The sequence below is a fragment of the Eurosta solidaginis genome, chromosome 4 (assembly GCF_040869045.1).
Source record: "Eurosta solidaginis isolate ZX-2024a chromosome 4, ASM4086904v1, whole genome shotgun sequence".
Lineage (NCBI taxonomy): Eukaryota > Metazoa > Arthropoda > Insecta > Diptera > Tephritidae > Eurosta > Eurosta solidaginis.
In genome coordinates, this window is record NC_090322.1 from 208219743 (window position 1) to 208238553 (window position 18811).

General features: G+C 36.5%; 1 protein-coding gene across 2 annotated transcripts in view; it reads left to right on the forward strand.

Annotated features, from left to right (window-relative positions):
- Positions 1–18811, forward strand: part of RhoGAP19D (Rho GTPase activating protein at 19D) — a 233501-nt gene that overhangs the window by 122071 nt on the left and 92619 nt on the right. For both annotated transcript variants that reach the window (XM_067784656.1, XM_067784657.1), the window contains exons 3-5: positions 4722–5729; positions 9567–9803; positions 9910–10370. In XM_067784656.1, coding sequence (XP_067640757.1) covers positions 5592–5729; positions 9567–9803; positions 9910–10370 — 836 coding nt within the window. In that variant the 5' untranslated portion in view covers positions 4722–5591. The remainder of the gene's footprint in view (positions 1–4721; positions 5730–9566; positions 9804–9909; positions 10371–18811) is intronic.

An 18811-nucleotide genomic window follows, 5' to 3' on the forward strand; every position in this document is an offset into this window, starting at 1 on the left:
GTATGTTTGATCACTGTGGCTTCTCCGTATTCTTAACCCTTGCATTTTCTCAATTCTTCCCTATTTTACTTCCACTTAATTCCTCTCCTTATATTTTTCTTCATCTCCTTCCATTTTCTAGGTTCCTCTTTCTCTCATCTTATTCCATTTGTATCTCCATTTTCTACTCCCACATTTTTCTCTCTATTACCCTATCTATATTTTTCTTCCTCTCACCCTTCTCCTTCTCTCCGCCACCAATATGCACTATTATTTCCTTCTTTCCTTTTTCTCATCTTCAGCATATGGCTTTTTGCATAACTCTCCCTTTACCTCTTGCTCTTCTTTTTAACCACCACTCCTTGTTAAAACCGTTAACATTGTGGAGACACATTCTGGGATCACCCTGGTCCACATTTTAGTCTATATCTATATATATATATATGAGTCCACATAAGGAACTAAAACCCACATACAAACCATTTACGAAACTAACGTAGCTATGATTTTTAAAATTGGTTCATCCGATCTTGAGTTATAAAGCAACTAACACATTTTGCATTCGCATTTTTAGATAAGATTAACCTGTTCAAAAGGCTGCCTAAATAATAAACTTCAAGCAAATCGTACAATCCTGTTCCACTTTCCGAAAAGAAATGAGCTCAATTATTAGGTTTGTCAAAGAAGAGTTCCGTACAAAATTTCAAATCGCACCATAAATACAGTTTTAAAAGTAGTCGGCCTTTGCTCCGCTACCTGCGACGAAAAGTTTCTCAAATATTAACTTGGTGAAAGAGGTACCATGTACCTTATTTAAATGGAATCGCATCCTAAATCAGATTTTTTGACATAGGTCTGTCCTTGGTCCACTTTCCGGAAAGAAAAGTTTCTCAAATTACAACTAGAACAGGTCACAAACACACGAGAAACTCATTTTCTTTCTAATTTGATTCCTAAATTGAGTAATCCGGCGTGTTTACTTATTGTTGCGGTCCACATTTGGGTATATACTTCTCGTTTTCAGCCGAACTTAAATTTCATAACTTGTTTTCCCTCATTTTGCAAAGTCTGGCTTATCAGTGAATGTTGCTTTGGCTTCAACCATTTGGATTAAAAATTTATCTGATTTATGTTTAAAAAATTACTACAATATTACGCTCGTACCAATATTAGAAAATGTTTTGCAAGCATGCATTGAAAAGGAAAATTAGCCAAATTATTCCGCTGCAAATTGATGGCAAAACTATAAAATTTTGTGTGCGGAAATAATCAATTTTGTCCAAGTAGTCAATGCAGATTTGCAGTGTAATTCGTGAGCTTAATGATTTGTAAAACTTTGCTTGTTTTTTCTTTGATTTTGTTTACAGGAAATAATATTTAACTAAATATTCGATAGTAAATTAAGTTTTGACTGTTATTTGTTTTGTTGAAACATTTTTTTTAGTTGGTAAGTATTTTGTTTAACTGTTTATATGCGCTACATAGCTAATATCTTACAAGAGATGTTCAATAAAGACGTGATCTTAGACGGGGTCTGTCTTTGTTCCACATAGAAAACACTTCCATAAAAACAGTAAACAGAACTTCTGTTCGATGACGTCAACTATGCTTTGACTTTAAGTATCTGGAATATTTGGATATTTGTTAGTTTAGATCCCAACGGAGGTGCGATGTACCTGGTAGACATTCACCCTTATCGTCATTGTCGTCGTCGACATCGTCGTCGTTTTTCAGTCGACGTCACATCGTATCGACGTCGTCGTCACATCGACACCAAATCGGTATTGGCTAAGCTTGTTGAGACTACGACGACAATTTATCGATAAAACGAAAGGAAAATATACCATCTCTGCCATTTCTGGATCGGCTATCCGATTTTTTTTACCATTTTTGTATCTTTTTTTCGCGATTTGAGATTTGTTTAAATATTTGATTTCAAGATTTTACAAAAATGTTTTATTATGACAGTAGTTCGAGCTCTAGTGACGAAAATAAAAAAAAGAGGAGCTAAGACTCAATAGAAAAAAAATCAGAAATACTCCGATTTTTCTAGCTCAGCTACAAGAACCTCGAATTGTTGCGCACTCGTTATTTTCATTTTGAATATCTAAAAAAACAATGCATATTACGGTATATTTAATTAATTAAAAAAGAAATGTCTTACTTACAAATTTTCCTTCTGTTGTCAGTAAAATCAGCGTCGACAAAAATGGCGTCGTGTGAGGGCGACGACGACAGCAAATACCAAACATGTGTCGATAGTCGTCAATAGTTATCGAACACGACGATGGCAATACCGAATTTAACACGTCGTCGTGAGTTGTCGTCGTTCAGTGACGACGACGATAATGGCAATAACGGTGAATGTATATATTTATCGTGGAGAGCGCTATAAGATTTGGGCGACTGGCTTAGCCACCTTATCTTGCTGTAAGAAGCTCTCATTAAAAAATAATAAATGTAAGGCGCGATAACCTCCGAAGAGATCTAAGGCCGAGCTTCTCTTCCAATTTGCGTCGTGCTCCTCTTGATTTTTCCCTACAAATTGGCCGGACGGGACCTACATGTTTTATGCCGACTCCGAACGGCATCTGCAAGGCAGATGAGTTTTCACTGAGAGCTTTTCATGGCAGAAATACAATCGGAGCGCTTGCCAGACACTGCCGAGGGGCGACCCGCTTAGAAAAATTTTCTTCTAATTGAAAAATCTTATTTCTAAAATTTTGATGTTGCTTTGCCCGGGAGTTGAACCCAGGGCATACGGTGTGATAGGCGGAGCACGCTACCATCACACCACGGTGGCCGCCAAGCTCTCATTAGAAATAATTATTCATAAGCTATTTCTTTAGAATAGTTAATAAGCTGGTTGCGAATTGTAGGCGAATGCAAATGCACGAGAAAGAAACGAAAGGAACATCTTACTAGAAAAAGTCATTTTAACATGTTTGTCTCAAGCACTGCTACCCGGAAGCTTGATGATATCATTGCATCTTCGCACTTTGTGGTCGCATTCGCTGTTATGTGAATCACAAAGCTGATCATGTTGCCAATCCTTCACCCCAGTCTTTTGGGACATGGATCGCTTTTCCCATTTAACATGGACGGAGACATCCTTAACACCCCGTCAACAAAAGAGAGCAGACAAAGATTCTACTTCGCTTGCCGTCTTATACCAAAACATTTCAGCTATACCTACTTAAGTAAGGACAGTTGACACCAATTGGATACAAGGGAACTCACGTTATACTTCAGTTGTTCTATAGTATATGGCCTTGCCTCTGCAGTCGAAAACAGGTGCTGATTGGAATGTCGTGTGGGTCGAAGCGTGTTTATCTAACTATTATCTTTATGTTTTTCCACCTCGCGAAATATGGCGCTGTCACCGACCAAAACGTTGGTGACCATATTTACAACGTCGACCATATTGGACATCAAAGTCGCTGGCATTGTGTTAGACCCAAAAATACAGGGTGTGACGTTCGATCAGGACCTACATTTTGGCGAACAAGCAGCCGCAATTGTACCTAAAGGCCAGAGCCTAAAATGGTGAATCACTGATGCAACAACAACAACAGCACTATGACAGCTCCTACCACAGGAACAGTTAGCTGCGACAATGTCAATCAATCATCCTGTGATTTCTACTACTGAAAGGTATCAGTACAGGCACAGTCGCAATTAACTGGACAGTCTGCCGATACTGAGTTTGCTATAAAATCACCCTGCTCACAGTTTACTCCAGCGGGTTAGGGGGTCAGAATATTCCCGCGGTAGGTATGCCTGTCGTAAGAGGCGACTAAAATACCAGATTCAAGGGGCTGTGTAGCGCAACCCTTCAGGTTGCTGGCGCAATATATAGCTTCTCCAAACTCAATTGTCAACCTCACCTATCCGCGGCGAATCCTGTTTCACTAACAGACGAGGCTCTGGCGACCCCAAGCTCCTCATGGAACTTGGGGGTGGGGAGGGAGGGGAGGGGATGGCCTGAAGGTTGAATGTGGCCACATAAATCGTTCCCGAGATGGTCGGGCTAGCACCTTAATGGTGCTGTGGTACCGGAGCGTACCGGATCTGTATCCGGCAAAGGACCATTACATCGATAACACTCCCCAAAGCCTTCGGGGAGCAACCTTATCGCTACAACAACAACAAGAATAGCACCGTCAAGCGCTACTTAGATGTAGCATGAGTTACAGATTCATAATTGTGAAGTATCATTTATTCATCACATCATCAATCATATAGTTTTTTAACATCAACCAACGCCGATAAAAAATCGCTGCAACTGAGAAATCACAATCACAAATCACTTGATTTTCTAAATATTTTTTCTCATTTAAATTTTTACTCATTGATCGACCCTCGTTTGATTAGCCATTCGAATTATTCTGCTGTGACGATAGCTGTGATAAAGTCTGTGATTATTGGTGAGTTTAATTGTGAACAGTGTTTTATCTATGACAGTGAAAAGTACAGATAAAATCACGGTGACTGTGAAATCACCGTCAAAATCACTTGCTTCTAATCTTTTTCCACATTTGTTCAATACATTTTTACTTATTGATTAACCCTCGTTTGATTAGCCTTTGGCAAATAAGCTAATTGTTTTGCTCTCTCTTTTTCCCGTTAGTTTAATTTTGATTTCCTATGTACGACTACTACTAAGTTAATTAATTGAATGCAGACTTGAATAAACCTTATTATTTATTATTGTTGTTTCTTTTTTTTTTTGTATTTTGCAGATAATGTACATAATACACGTAAATGCCTCATTATAAAGTGTTGAACGAAACTATCAAGGCGGTACCGGAACTTAACTTACCTTCAGTATGGTTTCACGAAAGCTTAAACTCAGCGTAGATGAAAGAAGGGGTGTTACAAAAACGGAGAAGCCTTATATTTAAGAAAGCAAAAGCCAATGACAAACGAAAGGATATTGCACAAAAGAAGCAAGACTATAAAAAAGTGAAGGGCTAAAGAATCACACAAATGATTATTGTATGACGCACAAAAACCCGGATCAGACCGCATAATCCGTTACAAAAAGAGAAACGAAGAAGAAGCACAGAAAATACATTTCAAAGAAATATAATAAACCTTTAAAAGCAACAAAGCACAAATAATAAAAGTTAAAACAGAAATAAACAAAAATATTAGCCCCAAAATGAAAAACTCTTAAAGCACATATTTATAGCGCAAATGCAAAGACTTTTTTTTTAGAATACGAAACGCCACATCAACCGTATGCCGTTTGCCTGGCCAGTGTCCAAAATCAGCGTTGAGCGGCAACAAAAATAAATAATTACATGCACAAAAATTGCCAGCTCACCATTATGAAAAAATCTAAAATAATCAACCGAGTATTTTTTCCACTTCGCCCCAATGCCGTTGCATCTGCCTCGATCGTCCTAACGTCAATTGTGAATCGTCGTAAATAATATAAAAGTGAATATTAACCAAGTGGCCCCAAGAGTAACAGTCAACAAAAACAAAAAAAGTGCAGATGTATTTACTTATACCACTAACAATAAAACAATAGCAAAAATACATATATTAAAAAAGGTAATACAAAACTCTAAAATCAGCCGTTGTCGCATTTGCCCAAAATAAAAATGTTGCAAGACATCAACAGTAGTAGCGCCATACAACCAAAGGTTGTTGTAATTCGACGACGTCCGAATCAAGGTTTCGGTTTTACGCTGCGTCATTTCATTGCCTATCCACCGGAAGATGATCCCTCTTGGCCACAGGTAAGTGGGCTCTAAAGTATAATAACAAAACAAAAAACGATTTCTTTACATACGGGTATTAAGTTTAATTGTAGTACGATGGACAGTTAAATGAAAGACGAGTCTGTGTAAAAAAAAAATTAAGACCGAAAATCGAGAGGCATAATGAAAGTTCGCTCAGTGAATATTTTTTCCCGATGATATATTTTCAATCTAAGAATTTCCATCTGTACTTATTACACCGTATATTAAATTTGGTGCAAAAAAGGCGTCAACTTATATCTTAGGTTAAGAGAACTTGTATGAGAACTACCCACACGTTCACTCGGAAACATTTTTGTCTATTGTGAGTGTCCTTAGTGAGAGCCGGGTGGCGCCACATTCGTCCAACCAGATTACTTCCTAGTAGTCCCAAACGAACCACTAGTTTTCTCTGATAAATTTAAAGAGGAGCGAAAGTTTCACCTTCCCAAACTCTGCCCGTTTGTTGAAAAACCATGCGCCAAAAAATCTGAGTTATCTTGTTTGCCGTCCTGTATATCGACAAAGTAAGCGATGAATTGCCTCCTTCTCATCCTAACAGCTTCTGCAGATGCCGCTTGTTGATATGCGCCACCGAGGAATATCAGTGTAATGGCGCAATGACATTTTATGCCACCCGTAGGTTGTTATTACAGATTTGCTAAGTTTGAGAAGTAAGCTATTTCCTTTACTATCCAAACATGACCATAAAATTCAAACCTCGAAATCATATCGCTTGGTCCACAGCTAGTCCGCTGCCCTAATCTCATATTCCTTGATTCTCCTCCTGAACACCTGCGAGGCTCCACACCGATGCGCTATATCTGACTTTATCAAGTTGGATTTAATCCCTTTAAGGCCGCCTGGCTGTCGACAAAGATTGTTAAAATGGTGTCTGAGACCGTACTGTCGTGAAACAGTTTGGCTGCTCCCTCTTTGGCCTAGACCGCCTGGAAGACACTATAAAAATTGGGTTTAACCCTTCTGGAGGTGCACTGCTCACTGCGCTTGCTATTCGCAAGCCTGGTGTTCTTCAGAACAGAGATTTATCATTATACCGTTTAGCCTCCCTGAGTTTAAGGAAGGCTTTTTTGTTTTTCTTGTTCAATTTTTGTTGCATTTACCCGCAGCTCATATTTCCGCGAAATGTCATTAATATGAGCTCGCTAATCGTTGACAGGAATTTACCTCTGATTAGTCGTCGGCGTATGCGACTACCATCGCTCCATCTGCCCTGAAGTTTTCTAGAATTTCCTTAATTACCAGTATACATAGAAAAGGAAAAAGAACGCTGACATGAAAGGTGCCTCTGGTAGGCATTTTACATACTAAGCGAGCTTCAAAAGTTGCGCCGACGACCCTATTATTTAGCATAAAATCGATCCATGAAAATATAGAGTATTACGCTCGATGTCTCAATGTCGAGGAAGCCTGTCAGAGTGCATTTTTTGCAGTTCAATGGTTTCTCGATGATGGCGATTACATCGAGAAAGCTTTTGCCCTTTAGCGTTGTTCTTTTTACGCAGGTCAAAAAGTCTTTCGAGTGTTTTAGGGATAAATTAGCAGAGGCTTATTGGCTTGCGAGTGATTGCTTTAGAATTCCACCCGAAAAATTCTTCTGGCTTCGGAAACATTGCCATCTTGTAGGCATCTTCATCCGGTATCACTTCATCCAGCCGATTTGATAATTTAATATCCCATAGTCTCTTATCCTTGTCTACAATGTATGCATTTCCCTCGTCGAACTGTTATCATACGTCAGTCTACATACTGTTATTCGGATGTTTCTTTAAGCTATATTTTGTTTGCTTTTTCCCCCTTGATTTTATTTGGCTTAAAAGTTTACCTTTCTTTTATGCTAAGCATTTTCGCTTTTGTTTTTGTCATGCTTCGTTGATTGCCACATTAAATAACAGCCAGTTCACATAGACGTATACAATCAACGGCTTTGTGCAAAAAAAAAAAAAATAATAAAGCAGATGGAATCCATTTATGCACAGCGACAAATTTAACTTAGGTGATATCTTAGACTACAGCGTCGCGTACAGTGGAAGTTCGTAAGATTAACGAGTTTTGCTGATACTCTCGTTGATGGAAGTATACAAAATTTTGCCTTTTTTACCCTGGGCAGTTAATACAGTATTGTCTGAACTGACTTGTTACCCACTTTTTTATGGTTTCTTTAGTGTGTACCTCTATTGCATGGATTTATGCCTGAAATAAAGTTGGGCAACATCCAACTATGTCAATTTCTTGAAGTTCGGCTCATAGATACCAGCTTCCGTTTTTCCATCATCAAATTGGTTCATCCAACAACCAGACCTCTAAATTGGTCGGTGTATGGATTTCCTGCTTTCCAAAGAGTTCTGTACACGATAGGCACCTCAAAGTTCCGTGGGATTCCAAGCGTAGGGCCATTGCTTCACGTAGTTGCATTATCGGATTTCTCATGAATCTTCTTATCACCTTCATATGCCCTGTTATGTTTCTGATCTTTAGTTTTGAAGTGTTAGTGCTGCAAGCGTTGCCACTTTCCTTATAAGAATAGTGAATGGAGGTTTTCCCACTAAGACACTAAGTGCATCAGCAGGGAACGTTATTTCCGTTATGTCGCTACAAACTAGTCGATGCAGTTTGCGTGATCTCGTTATTCCTGTTCATTGTGTGGCCTTCGCTCACCAAAGCTAAGGAAGCATAGGTGACTATTGATTTCACATCAGTATTAAATGTCCAGTATACCGTTTTGGCAGATTGCCCTCATGTTTTGCATTAGCGTCGAGTACAGGCGAATAAAGCTCTTGTTGCTTTGTTTAAGCTTCGGTTTTGGTGGCACCTACGGAGTCTACTAACAAGAATAGTTTTGTTCTCCGGGTAAAAGGCACGAGAACAGTTTTGTTAGGGTTGATACACAGTACTTTGGTATCACACCACCTTTGTATGATACGCAGGGCTTGTTGCGTGCGATTGGATATCGTTTCCTCGTGCATCCCAGTGATGCAGATTTCTAAGTCATCTGCAGACCCTTGCCTATCTATGAGTAACAGCCAAAAGAGAGGAGAGGATAAAACCTCTTGAGGGCATCTACTATTGACCATAATTGACTCGGTTGCCCCTCCAAGCTGTAGACTGATTTTTCTTCTCTTTAACATGGATAGCACCCAGCGAATAATCATTGGGTTTGGCTTATATCCTTGCGAATCCTAGCTTGTTTGATGTTGATGTTTCCTTTTATGGAAAACCCCTGATATGTCTAAAGAAGCACAAAAGGCTATATTTTTAGACTCCAAAGCTTTTTAAATTTTTTTCGTGAGGCTATGTATGAATAGCCTCCTCGTAGAGTTTCGTAACTTATAGCGCTAATTTGAAAAAAAAGTAATCTATTTTAACATTCAGCGCTTTGGAAATCATTCACTGTTCACTGCCACGATTTTGTTGCTATTTAGCCACCCCACGCCCCCCTAATTTGAGTAAATTTTATTTGCTTTTTGATTTTTATATATTTGTTTTCTCTTTTTGCTCTTTTTTGCACACTTTCTTACACTTCAACGTCAAACTACCAACTCACTCACAATTTAAAAAATTTTTTTTTCTCTCTTTCACATGCGACTTCGCAACACAACATTGACTTGGCACAACAACTCCAATTGGAACTCTCGCCGTTACTCGCTTTTGGTTATTAATTTATTTGTGGTGTTGGCTTTAACTTTGTATGCTCACTTTAACTGGCTCGTTGGATTGTTGGTTGATTGCTGTTTGGTTGGCGCTTTGACTGTTTCTTTCCTTTTTTTTTTAAATAACCAACAACCATTGACGTCGTCGACTTTGGCATGTGTGTAGGAAGCATCTGATCCATACCACCACCAAGTGAAAGCTATGGAAACCATTTTCATAAAAGAAGTTCAAACGAACGGACCCGCTCACTATGCCAACTTGCAGACGGGCGATCGCGTTCTAATGGTTAACAATACACCAATTGCCGGACTTGCTTATAGTACAATCGTTTCAATGATAAAACAAACACCATCAGTTTTAACGTTGCATGTGGTGCCCAAGGAGTGCGATGTTTTACAAATGGTGAGTATTATTGTTGTTGTTGCCAGTTGTACTGTCATAATATCAAACGATGACAAATTACTAATATTTCCATATTCCTGCCCATTTCCTATGATGTGATTTTTAGCATTACACCAGCATTGCACATACACCAGAAACTAATCGTCTTGCTACAGGGCCTCGACCCATACCATCGCCAGTGACTGTAGGTAATGGTAATGCAGCTGGCGCATTAATAAAAATCGGTGCACCAGCTGCTGTTATTGCTGCTTCAACTGCTGCATCGGTGGCAACTGCATCAACCACAAAATCATTTTCACAACAACAGCAATTGATCTCATATCAACCATTGAGCGGTGGTGGTAGTGGTGGTGGTGTCGGTGGCGTTGGCAGTGCCGGAGGAAAGTCGACTAGTCGTTCGGGCAGTATTACAAGCTCTGGTAGCAGCAGTTTCCGCCCACCTATGGGTGGGAGTGGTGAATTTGTCGATATGTCATCATCACAGTGTTTATACCAGCACAACGGACGTTTGTTGTTACGCGATGATGGCGGTGGAGGAGGTGGTGGTGTTGGATATGTGCCGTCGCGGTAAGTTTGCATTCATTCATTTTATTATATTATTTTTCCTGCATTTATAAACATAAATTATGCAACCATCGTTTGATTGAAAAAGTAGTGTGGTAGGGAAAGAAAAAACTTACGATCAGATAGATGGCTTTTATATATTCTGTTTAATATAAGTACAAACTACCACATAAACCCAAAAGTTGTTGGCAAATAATTTGAGAATATTTTTCCGGCAGTCACAACAAAATATATGTACGTACGACAGCAATCAGCAAGTGCAAATCAGCAAATACATATGTGGGTACTGTGGTTTAAGTGTAATGAACATGTACTTAAAAATCAAATATATTTCCAACAAAAATGCTCCCGGTAGAAAACGTGTAAGCGTCGAAACGCGTAGAAGCGTAAAAAATTTTTGGTTTTCTCTCATTTCTCTGGCGTAGCGCTCCATCCTAACAAAAAATATACTTAAATATACTTCGTCCAGTTAATAAAACCACATCCAAATGATTACATTATTGGAATTACTTGTCCAGAAGGTTCGAAATCAAATATTTCCCAAGTACTCATTGCATTTCAGGTCTTCAGAAGGGTTCTAAGGATATGGAAGTAAGGTAGAACACGGGCGCTATTTCGTTTTGCTATTTCTGTGGTAAATCCAAGGATACAGTGGCAGAGATAAATCTGTGGGCCACCTCTATCTCCTCCATGGGTTAGGTAAAGTGGAGCTACCCTGACAGGGGGAAGTGAATCCAATAGTTTCAGCAGACCGCTTACCATACACATCCGGGTAGAAGGATCTCGCCACCTTGCAAAACGTAGTATCTCTCCAGGAGATGGAGGAGCAGACCATAGGAGCTCAAAATCCTATACATCTATCAATCTCCGGTTCAGTTGTACCATGGATTGCATTACAATGCAACTCGAGCCTTAATAGCTAACGGAGTATATATAAATTTTTTTAACCTTAAAAGCATTAGATAGCGTGCGACACGGAGACCTTAGTTGCGACAACTTCTGCTAGCAAGACGTTTCATTGATCGCACAGTTTACACTTGGGGCCTTCGTTAAGTTCATTACAAAAACATTTCGACCAACCTTCCCGTTTACCTGCCCCTGTTAAGTACCTCTCCCCAACTCTCTCTCGAGAGACTGACTTAGATGAAGTTTGCACTGGAGGCAGTTGTCGGCAGACCATGTGATGATTGTCGGATCCCATCTTTAGATGGAAGCACGAAATATAATAGAACTGTCAAAAAAGCCTAATCAATATTTGTAGTCTAAATCAGATCCAGCAAAGTTTAAGCGAGGTAATCAGAATGCCCAGCAGAAACCCTATCTAAACTTAGACAAACCAGTGTAATTCGGAACTCTAAATATAACGAACAAATAAATGAGCGAAATGCAATACTGAAATAAGCATATAAAGCTGAATGAGATTAAATAATAAAAAATTATATATTCACATACGTTCATATGTACATACATATAAATTAGGGTAAGTCAAAAATATATTTTTTTCCTCTTGGCATAGCAAATAGCGATGGTGAACCTTATAAAACTTGAGGTTGAACTTTAACAACTACTAAACGAGTTAACTTATCAAAAAGTTATTTTAGATCTTTTTTGTAGACCGTTCAATTTCCTATATATATAGCTAGTATATTTGGATAGTAAGGATTAGAGCTCTGTAAAACTTTTTTAAAAAAACTTGAAAATTTCGCATACGATTTGTATCTTTTCCGCGTTAATTGACGTCGATTGAGAGGGAGGTAACGTACCTTATCTCGACACCCTCCATGATTCCGAGCCATTCATGAGGACAGGTATGACGAGCGACTTGTAGCGTTTGTTGGTTAGAGTTCTTCTCCGTTTGATTTCTAAGCTGACATTGTTTCTGTTGTTAATTCTAGTTCCCAAATAGACGAAATCCTGCACAACCTCGAATTTATATCCGTCAACAGTGACATGTGACGCTGCCAAGGCGTTAATGCTGCGATTCTTTCTTGGATGACAGCAAGTACCTTGGCTTGTTCTTATTTACCGCAATACCCAATTTTTTGCCGCTTTATCTAATCCGGAGAAGGCAGAACTCCTTTGTTAAGGCCAATAATATGAATACGATTTGTATGGAAAAACTAAAATCGCGTTGAGGCACCTCCTGAATAAGATTTTTGCAGTACCAGAAATAAAAAAAAAAAAAAAATTGTATGGCACACCCTAATTTATATTGTGTTCGTATGTATGTTTAGTAATAATTTATATAAACATGTGTTGCTAAATATAAATCAAATAAATTGCAAATTTTCGCTTCACATATTATATATTTAGTAACATCACAAATTGCATACATATGTACATAAGTAAATTTATGCAAGCTAGTCACGGAGCTGTAGAACCGTATCTGGGGAACCGGGTTTACAATAAACGGAACATGGTTTTACTGAAATAAAAATTTGTTTTCATATCAGCTGAATAACGATTCCTAAAGAACCAACCCTAAAATTAATCTCAACGTACCTAAATCTAAGCAACTAATGATTCCAAACCCAGGGAGCAGACACATACTTGTGTTTAAGGCCTTATGTGCCTGATGCAGCCCCTTATTTGGGGGAACATATATGTAGACAACCAAAATGTAAATTGACTGAGATCGTCGTTCTGATTGATCTCCCTCGTCTCATTCTAATATTAATTCAATTCAGGTAGCAGACCCAAATTGAAATATCGAAAGATTTGAAAAAAAAAAAAAAAAAAAGAATAGACATGACTCCCTGGACTAATTTTAAGTTACCTACCATAACCGGAATCATTCCAGCTATCTGAACCTATTTAAAAACACGATTTATTATGTATACAGAACACCACTAATACAGAAAGACACTTCTACATACAAATGCAATTATTCATTGGCAATTTAAATCTACACATGATCGAAACGATGCAAATGCGAAAATACTACAATTAACACAAAAATAATCCAAGCTAATAAGATAAAATGAATAAAAAATAAGTAAACAAAAAAACCATTAACCGCTGAAAAAAAATCAACAATAATACAAATAATAATTATTTTTGCAATGCAAAATAATAACAAACATGTAGACATCATAAATTGTATATGTAAGCTCGTTGAAATCATCACAGCCCCTTAATTTAGTGCGTTTTTCAGCTCACTTGCGGACGTGTGGGGTTGGAGCATTTGCACAATGATAATGTTCAATTATTTCTTTACTATTTTTACATGACTTTCCAAATTTTATATATTAGTTTATTTTCATTTTTAAACGAAAATATATAAAATTAAAGCTTTAAGTTTTGTCCATAATCTCAGACATACTATCTAATATATAAAATTATTATTTGTAGTTGAACTTCTTTGAAACGAATCGACCGATTCTCGTTAAATTTTGTGAGAATCGGTTAACATTTATATCTCATACCCCTGGACCACCCTTTCCAACCCTCCACTTGATAGGGACTGGGACTGGGAACAAGGAATGGAGAAGAATAAGAGGAACTAGAGAGAAGTAAAAAGAGGGAAGGAGGAAGAGACTAAGAAAAATATAAAAAAAAAACTAAATAAGAAAATTTAAAAAAACATTTCTTATGTGTAAATATTTTTTGAACAGATTTTTCATTTATCGTCTTTGCATTTCGGCGGTTTTATGATGTTTGTCAAACATTCCAGATTCCCTGCAGAAGGTGCAAAATGGCACCGAAATCAAAAGAAAAAATAGAAAAATTCTGCTTTAGCCTTAATTTTAGAAACCGGCGGTGAAGATAAAAAAATTATTCACACATAACAAAGTGCTAAAGTTTTCTTACATATTTTTTTTTATATTTTTATTAAAATTTTTTAAATAATTTTTTTTAATCATCTTTTTTAGTTTTCTTCTAATATATTTCCTTCAGTTATTATATATGCCTTTTTTTAATTAAAATTTGTTTTTGTTGTGTTAATTTTCTAATATTCTTCTCTGATGTTTTTTGAAGTTACTTAATATTCAACGGCAGTCGCCGTGGTGTTAGGGTAGCGGGCTCCAGCTCGGCCTAAAATCGCTTTGGAGGTTATCGCGCATTACAGTTATTTTTATTTTATTATAATTTTTTTTTTAAATATAATATATTTTTTGTTGCCTTTTTTTATACTCAGCTGAGCAGAGCTCACAGGCTATATTAATTTTGTTCGCATAACGGTACCCCGTAACGGCATAAACTAATCGAGATAGATATAGACTTCTATATATCAAAATGATCTGGGCGAAAAAAGAAATTCATTTAGCCATGTCCGTCCGTCTGTCCGTGAACACGATAACTTGAGTAAATTTTGAGGTATCTTAATGAAGTTTGGTATATAAGTTCCTGGGCACTCATCTCAATTCGCTATTTAAAATGAGCGAAATCGGACTATAACCACGCCCACTTTTTCGATATCGAAAATTTTGAAAACCCGAAAAAGTGCGATAATTCATTACCAAAGACGGAAACTTGGTATGTGGGCTGAACTTATGACGCAGAATAGAAAATTAGTAAAATTTTGGACAATGGGCGTGGCACCGCCCACTTTTAAAAGAAGGTAATTTAAAAGTTTTGCAAGTTGTAATTTGGCAGCTTAGTACGTAATGTTCGGTTACACCCGAACTTAGCATTCCTTACTTCTTAAATTTTTTTTTGAGCCTTTTTTATATTTTATTTAATAATACCGTTATTAAAATAAAATTTTATTTAATGTGAGATATTTTTTAATAATATAAAACGTGCTTAAAAATATTTTTTTATATTTTTTGTTTCTTTTTAATATTTTTTAAATATTTTTTTATACTTTCTTATATATTTTTAATTAATTTTTATATTATATTTTTTTTTTTGTAATATTTCATATATTTTATTTATTAAGTTTTTTTCTTACTTTTGGATTCTTCTAAAAATTTATAAATTATTTACTTGTCCTTAAACATTTTTAAAAATCAAACACAGAGGGTAAATAAAATAATCAGTCCATTTTTCTACATTAAAGCCGCTATTGAACGCAATCTTCCATACAAAATACGAATTCCTAATTATCTCATGATTGCTTTATCGAATGCCCAATGGAGTCAAGAATCGAATACGTTTTGCTTGATGGGTCGGATTTCGTTTTCAATATAACAAAAGACAATTCAATAATTTTCGAAAAATAGGAAAACACAAAAAAAAAAAAAATTTAAATTTTATTTTCGATGTCTGGATAATCAAAGCCCCTATGGAAAGTGTCTGGCAATGAGGCTAGTGGGCTTCTTATATCGTGACGAAGTCCATATATGAGAATCAGTCTTTATAAAATGACGAAAGAAAGGTCTATTTTTCTGCAACGATATCTGTTAAAGCCACTAGAACTCAAGTTTTATAATAGACCAACGATCCTGCTTCAGTTGGAAGTATGCACTGACGAAATTTCTGCTTTTATAAAATGACGAAGGTCTGGCAGCCACGGGCTCTTGCTCTATTAAATTCTTTGTGTTTTATATTTTCGATAATATGAGAAAAAACGTCCATGAATTTCGTAACTGAAAGTGTGCAAATCAATTTTAAAAACATTTTCGAAAAAATTCTTCAATTCGAAAAAATTTCAATTTGAATTTTCTGAATATTTTTGAGTATGCAGTTTTGTAGCCCAATAAATTTTAGTTTTACAAAGCTTAAGTAAAAGGTCGCTCAGAACTCGTTTTGATTTTTGAATTTTTTTATTCGAAGTATGTATTATGATTTCTTTCATACCAAGGGATATGACTATATTTTTTATAAAGCTAAATGTAATCAAAAAAAAAAAAAAAAAAACTTTAAACAAGCTTGAATCATGGCGGGCAAGTTTGCGTTAAATTTTTGCATATTGAAAATTCACAATTTCCGCCTTTGTGACTGCTCGAAAGAAACATTTTTTTTTTTCAGGAACGGTCTAAAGCTCATATGTATATACAAATATGTAACAACGCCACAATATTTCGTTTTCATTTTCATAGCATTTAATTATACATATCTGCATGAATTACTCGTTGCGATGATTTTCATTAGTATTCACGAGTTACAACACAGATAATTGAATTGAATGAAGAATAATGCAAATATGCGAAAATTGTATACAAAAGGGGAGGGCGAGCTTTCGTGTAAATCAAAATGATAAGCCGCAAATATAGATAAACCACATGCACTGAATTCCACATTGCGTAGTATGCAAAAAACAGAAACCTAAATCAGTTTGCTTTAACCCTTAATTCATGCCTATAATTCGTTTTATGTACATTGTTGGCCTAAACGTGGCAAAAAAATCCGGGTTGAAAAATTGAATTCGAGTAATTTATGCCAATAAACCTGCCTTCGTATAGCACAATTAATTTTATAAATTTTTTTTTATTGTCCGCTGCATGAGAGTTGATTACAGGAAACACTTTCACACGTCAACTAAAATTGACGCAAACTTCGTTGGTGTATTTTTTAAATACATTTAAGTATTCTTTATTATAAGCTTTGGACACACTTCACGCCTCAAACAAGTAGCTGGCTGACATATCCGTTGTCATTGTCATAACTTTAAATAAACGCTTAACAAAAGCATCAAATAAAACCTACATACATACATACACTGAAAGAAATAACTCTTATAAAATCAATAAATCGGAAACTCAGTAAAATTGATCACATTTTGGTTAATTCAACCTAGTTTTTTGTTAAGAGAACAAACTTGTTTAGTCAATTTGTTTAATTTTGTTGAGCTGAAGGGCAATTCAAATAAAAGTCACAATTTTGTATACTGTAATTTTAAAATTTATTTTGGTCGATATTTCCATTTCATTCCAAAGTCAATCATCACCAGAATTATCTAAATGTTTCCCATCGAATTCTTCGAACTTCTTACCGAAATTACTTATTTAATTATTTCAACAGAAGAAAAACTGTTGATCACAAGTTAACAATAGTCTGTAATTACAAATCTCGGCCAAATGGCGGCCACCGTATGCCCTGGGTTCGCACCCCGTGGCCCGGGCAAAGCAATATCAAAATTTTAGAAATAAGCTTTTTAAATTAGAAGAACATTTTTCTAAGCGGGGTCGCCCCTCTGCAGTGTTTGGCAAGCGCTCCGGGTGTATTTCTGCCATGAAAAGCTCTCAGTGAAAACTCATCTGCCTTGCAGATGCCGTTCGGAGTCGGCATAAAAATTGTAGGTCCCGTCCGGCCAATTTGTAGGGAAAATCAAGAGGAGCACGACGCAAATTGGAAGAGAAGCTCCGCCTTAGATCTCTTCGGAGGTTATCGCGCCTTACATTTATTTTTTTTATTTTAAATCTCCTATTATTCTAACTGATTTTTCTGTCAAAAGAATAGATTTCAATAATCATTTCAACTGCAAACAACTATCAATAATATGTGAATGCATCAGCTGTTTTCAGAGAGAAACTTACGCTCACTACTTTGCTCTTATGATTATCGCGCCAGAGAAATCTATGTCATATGAACAGCCACTGTTATTCTAATACTGACGGAAATATGTTATTTTAACAGTTTTAATTGGTATTCTTAGGGCGGGACTAATATTTTTTAGTTAATAGAGCAGGTCTATGCAGCCAACGTGGTGTGATGATAGCGTGCTATGCCCACAACATCGAAAATCCTGGGAGCAAGGTCTGGATAAAACAAAATCAAAATCTTTAGAAAATATTATTTACTTCCTTTATATTAGGTCGGTTGAATGTTTGTCCGCTTTTCATACAAATCTTGCAATCGATTTTTAGGTAACTTCTCATTGAGCTACAAACGTGAAACTTTACACATAGGTTAGAACACCGTGACAATGCAACAAAAGGAAAAAAATCAGTTAGGTGGCACACGAATCGAAATATTTAGATAAGAATTTGAAAATTTCAAACCAGCTTTTAAGTAACTTCTCGATGAGCTAGAGACTTGAAATTTCAAACTTAATTCAGAGGTCGATGACAGCCGATGACACGATACAAAAAGATTCGCTAGGGGGCGGACGGGATGAGATATTTAGAAAAATGGTACGAGACTGAGGGAATTTTGGGATTGATTTTTATGTAAGTTCTCATTGAGCTACAACTGTAAAACTTCACAGATAGGATAAGACGAGCAAATTTAAGGAAAGAAGAAAAAATTCCGTTAGGTGGTGCACGGATCGAAATATTTAGATAAGAATTTGGAAATTTGGTATTTTGAGATCGATTTTAAAATAACTTCTCATTGAGCTACAAACAGGAAACCTCAGAGACAAGCTAAGACACCGTGACAAAAGAACAAAAGGAGAAAAAAATTCCGTTAGGTGGCGCGCGGATCGAAAAAAAGTAGATAATAATTTTTAAATTTGAAGCCGGGGTTTAAGTAACTAAAAACAAACGGAACGGGGGAATTTTGGGATTGATTTTTATGTATGAGCTCTAAGCGTAAAACTTAACAAATAGGTTAAGATA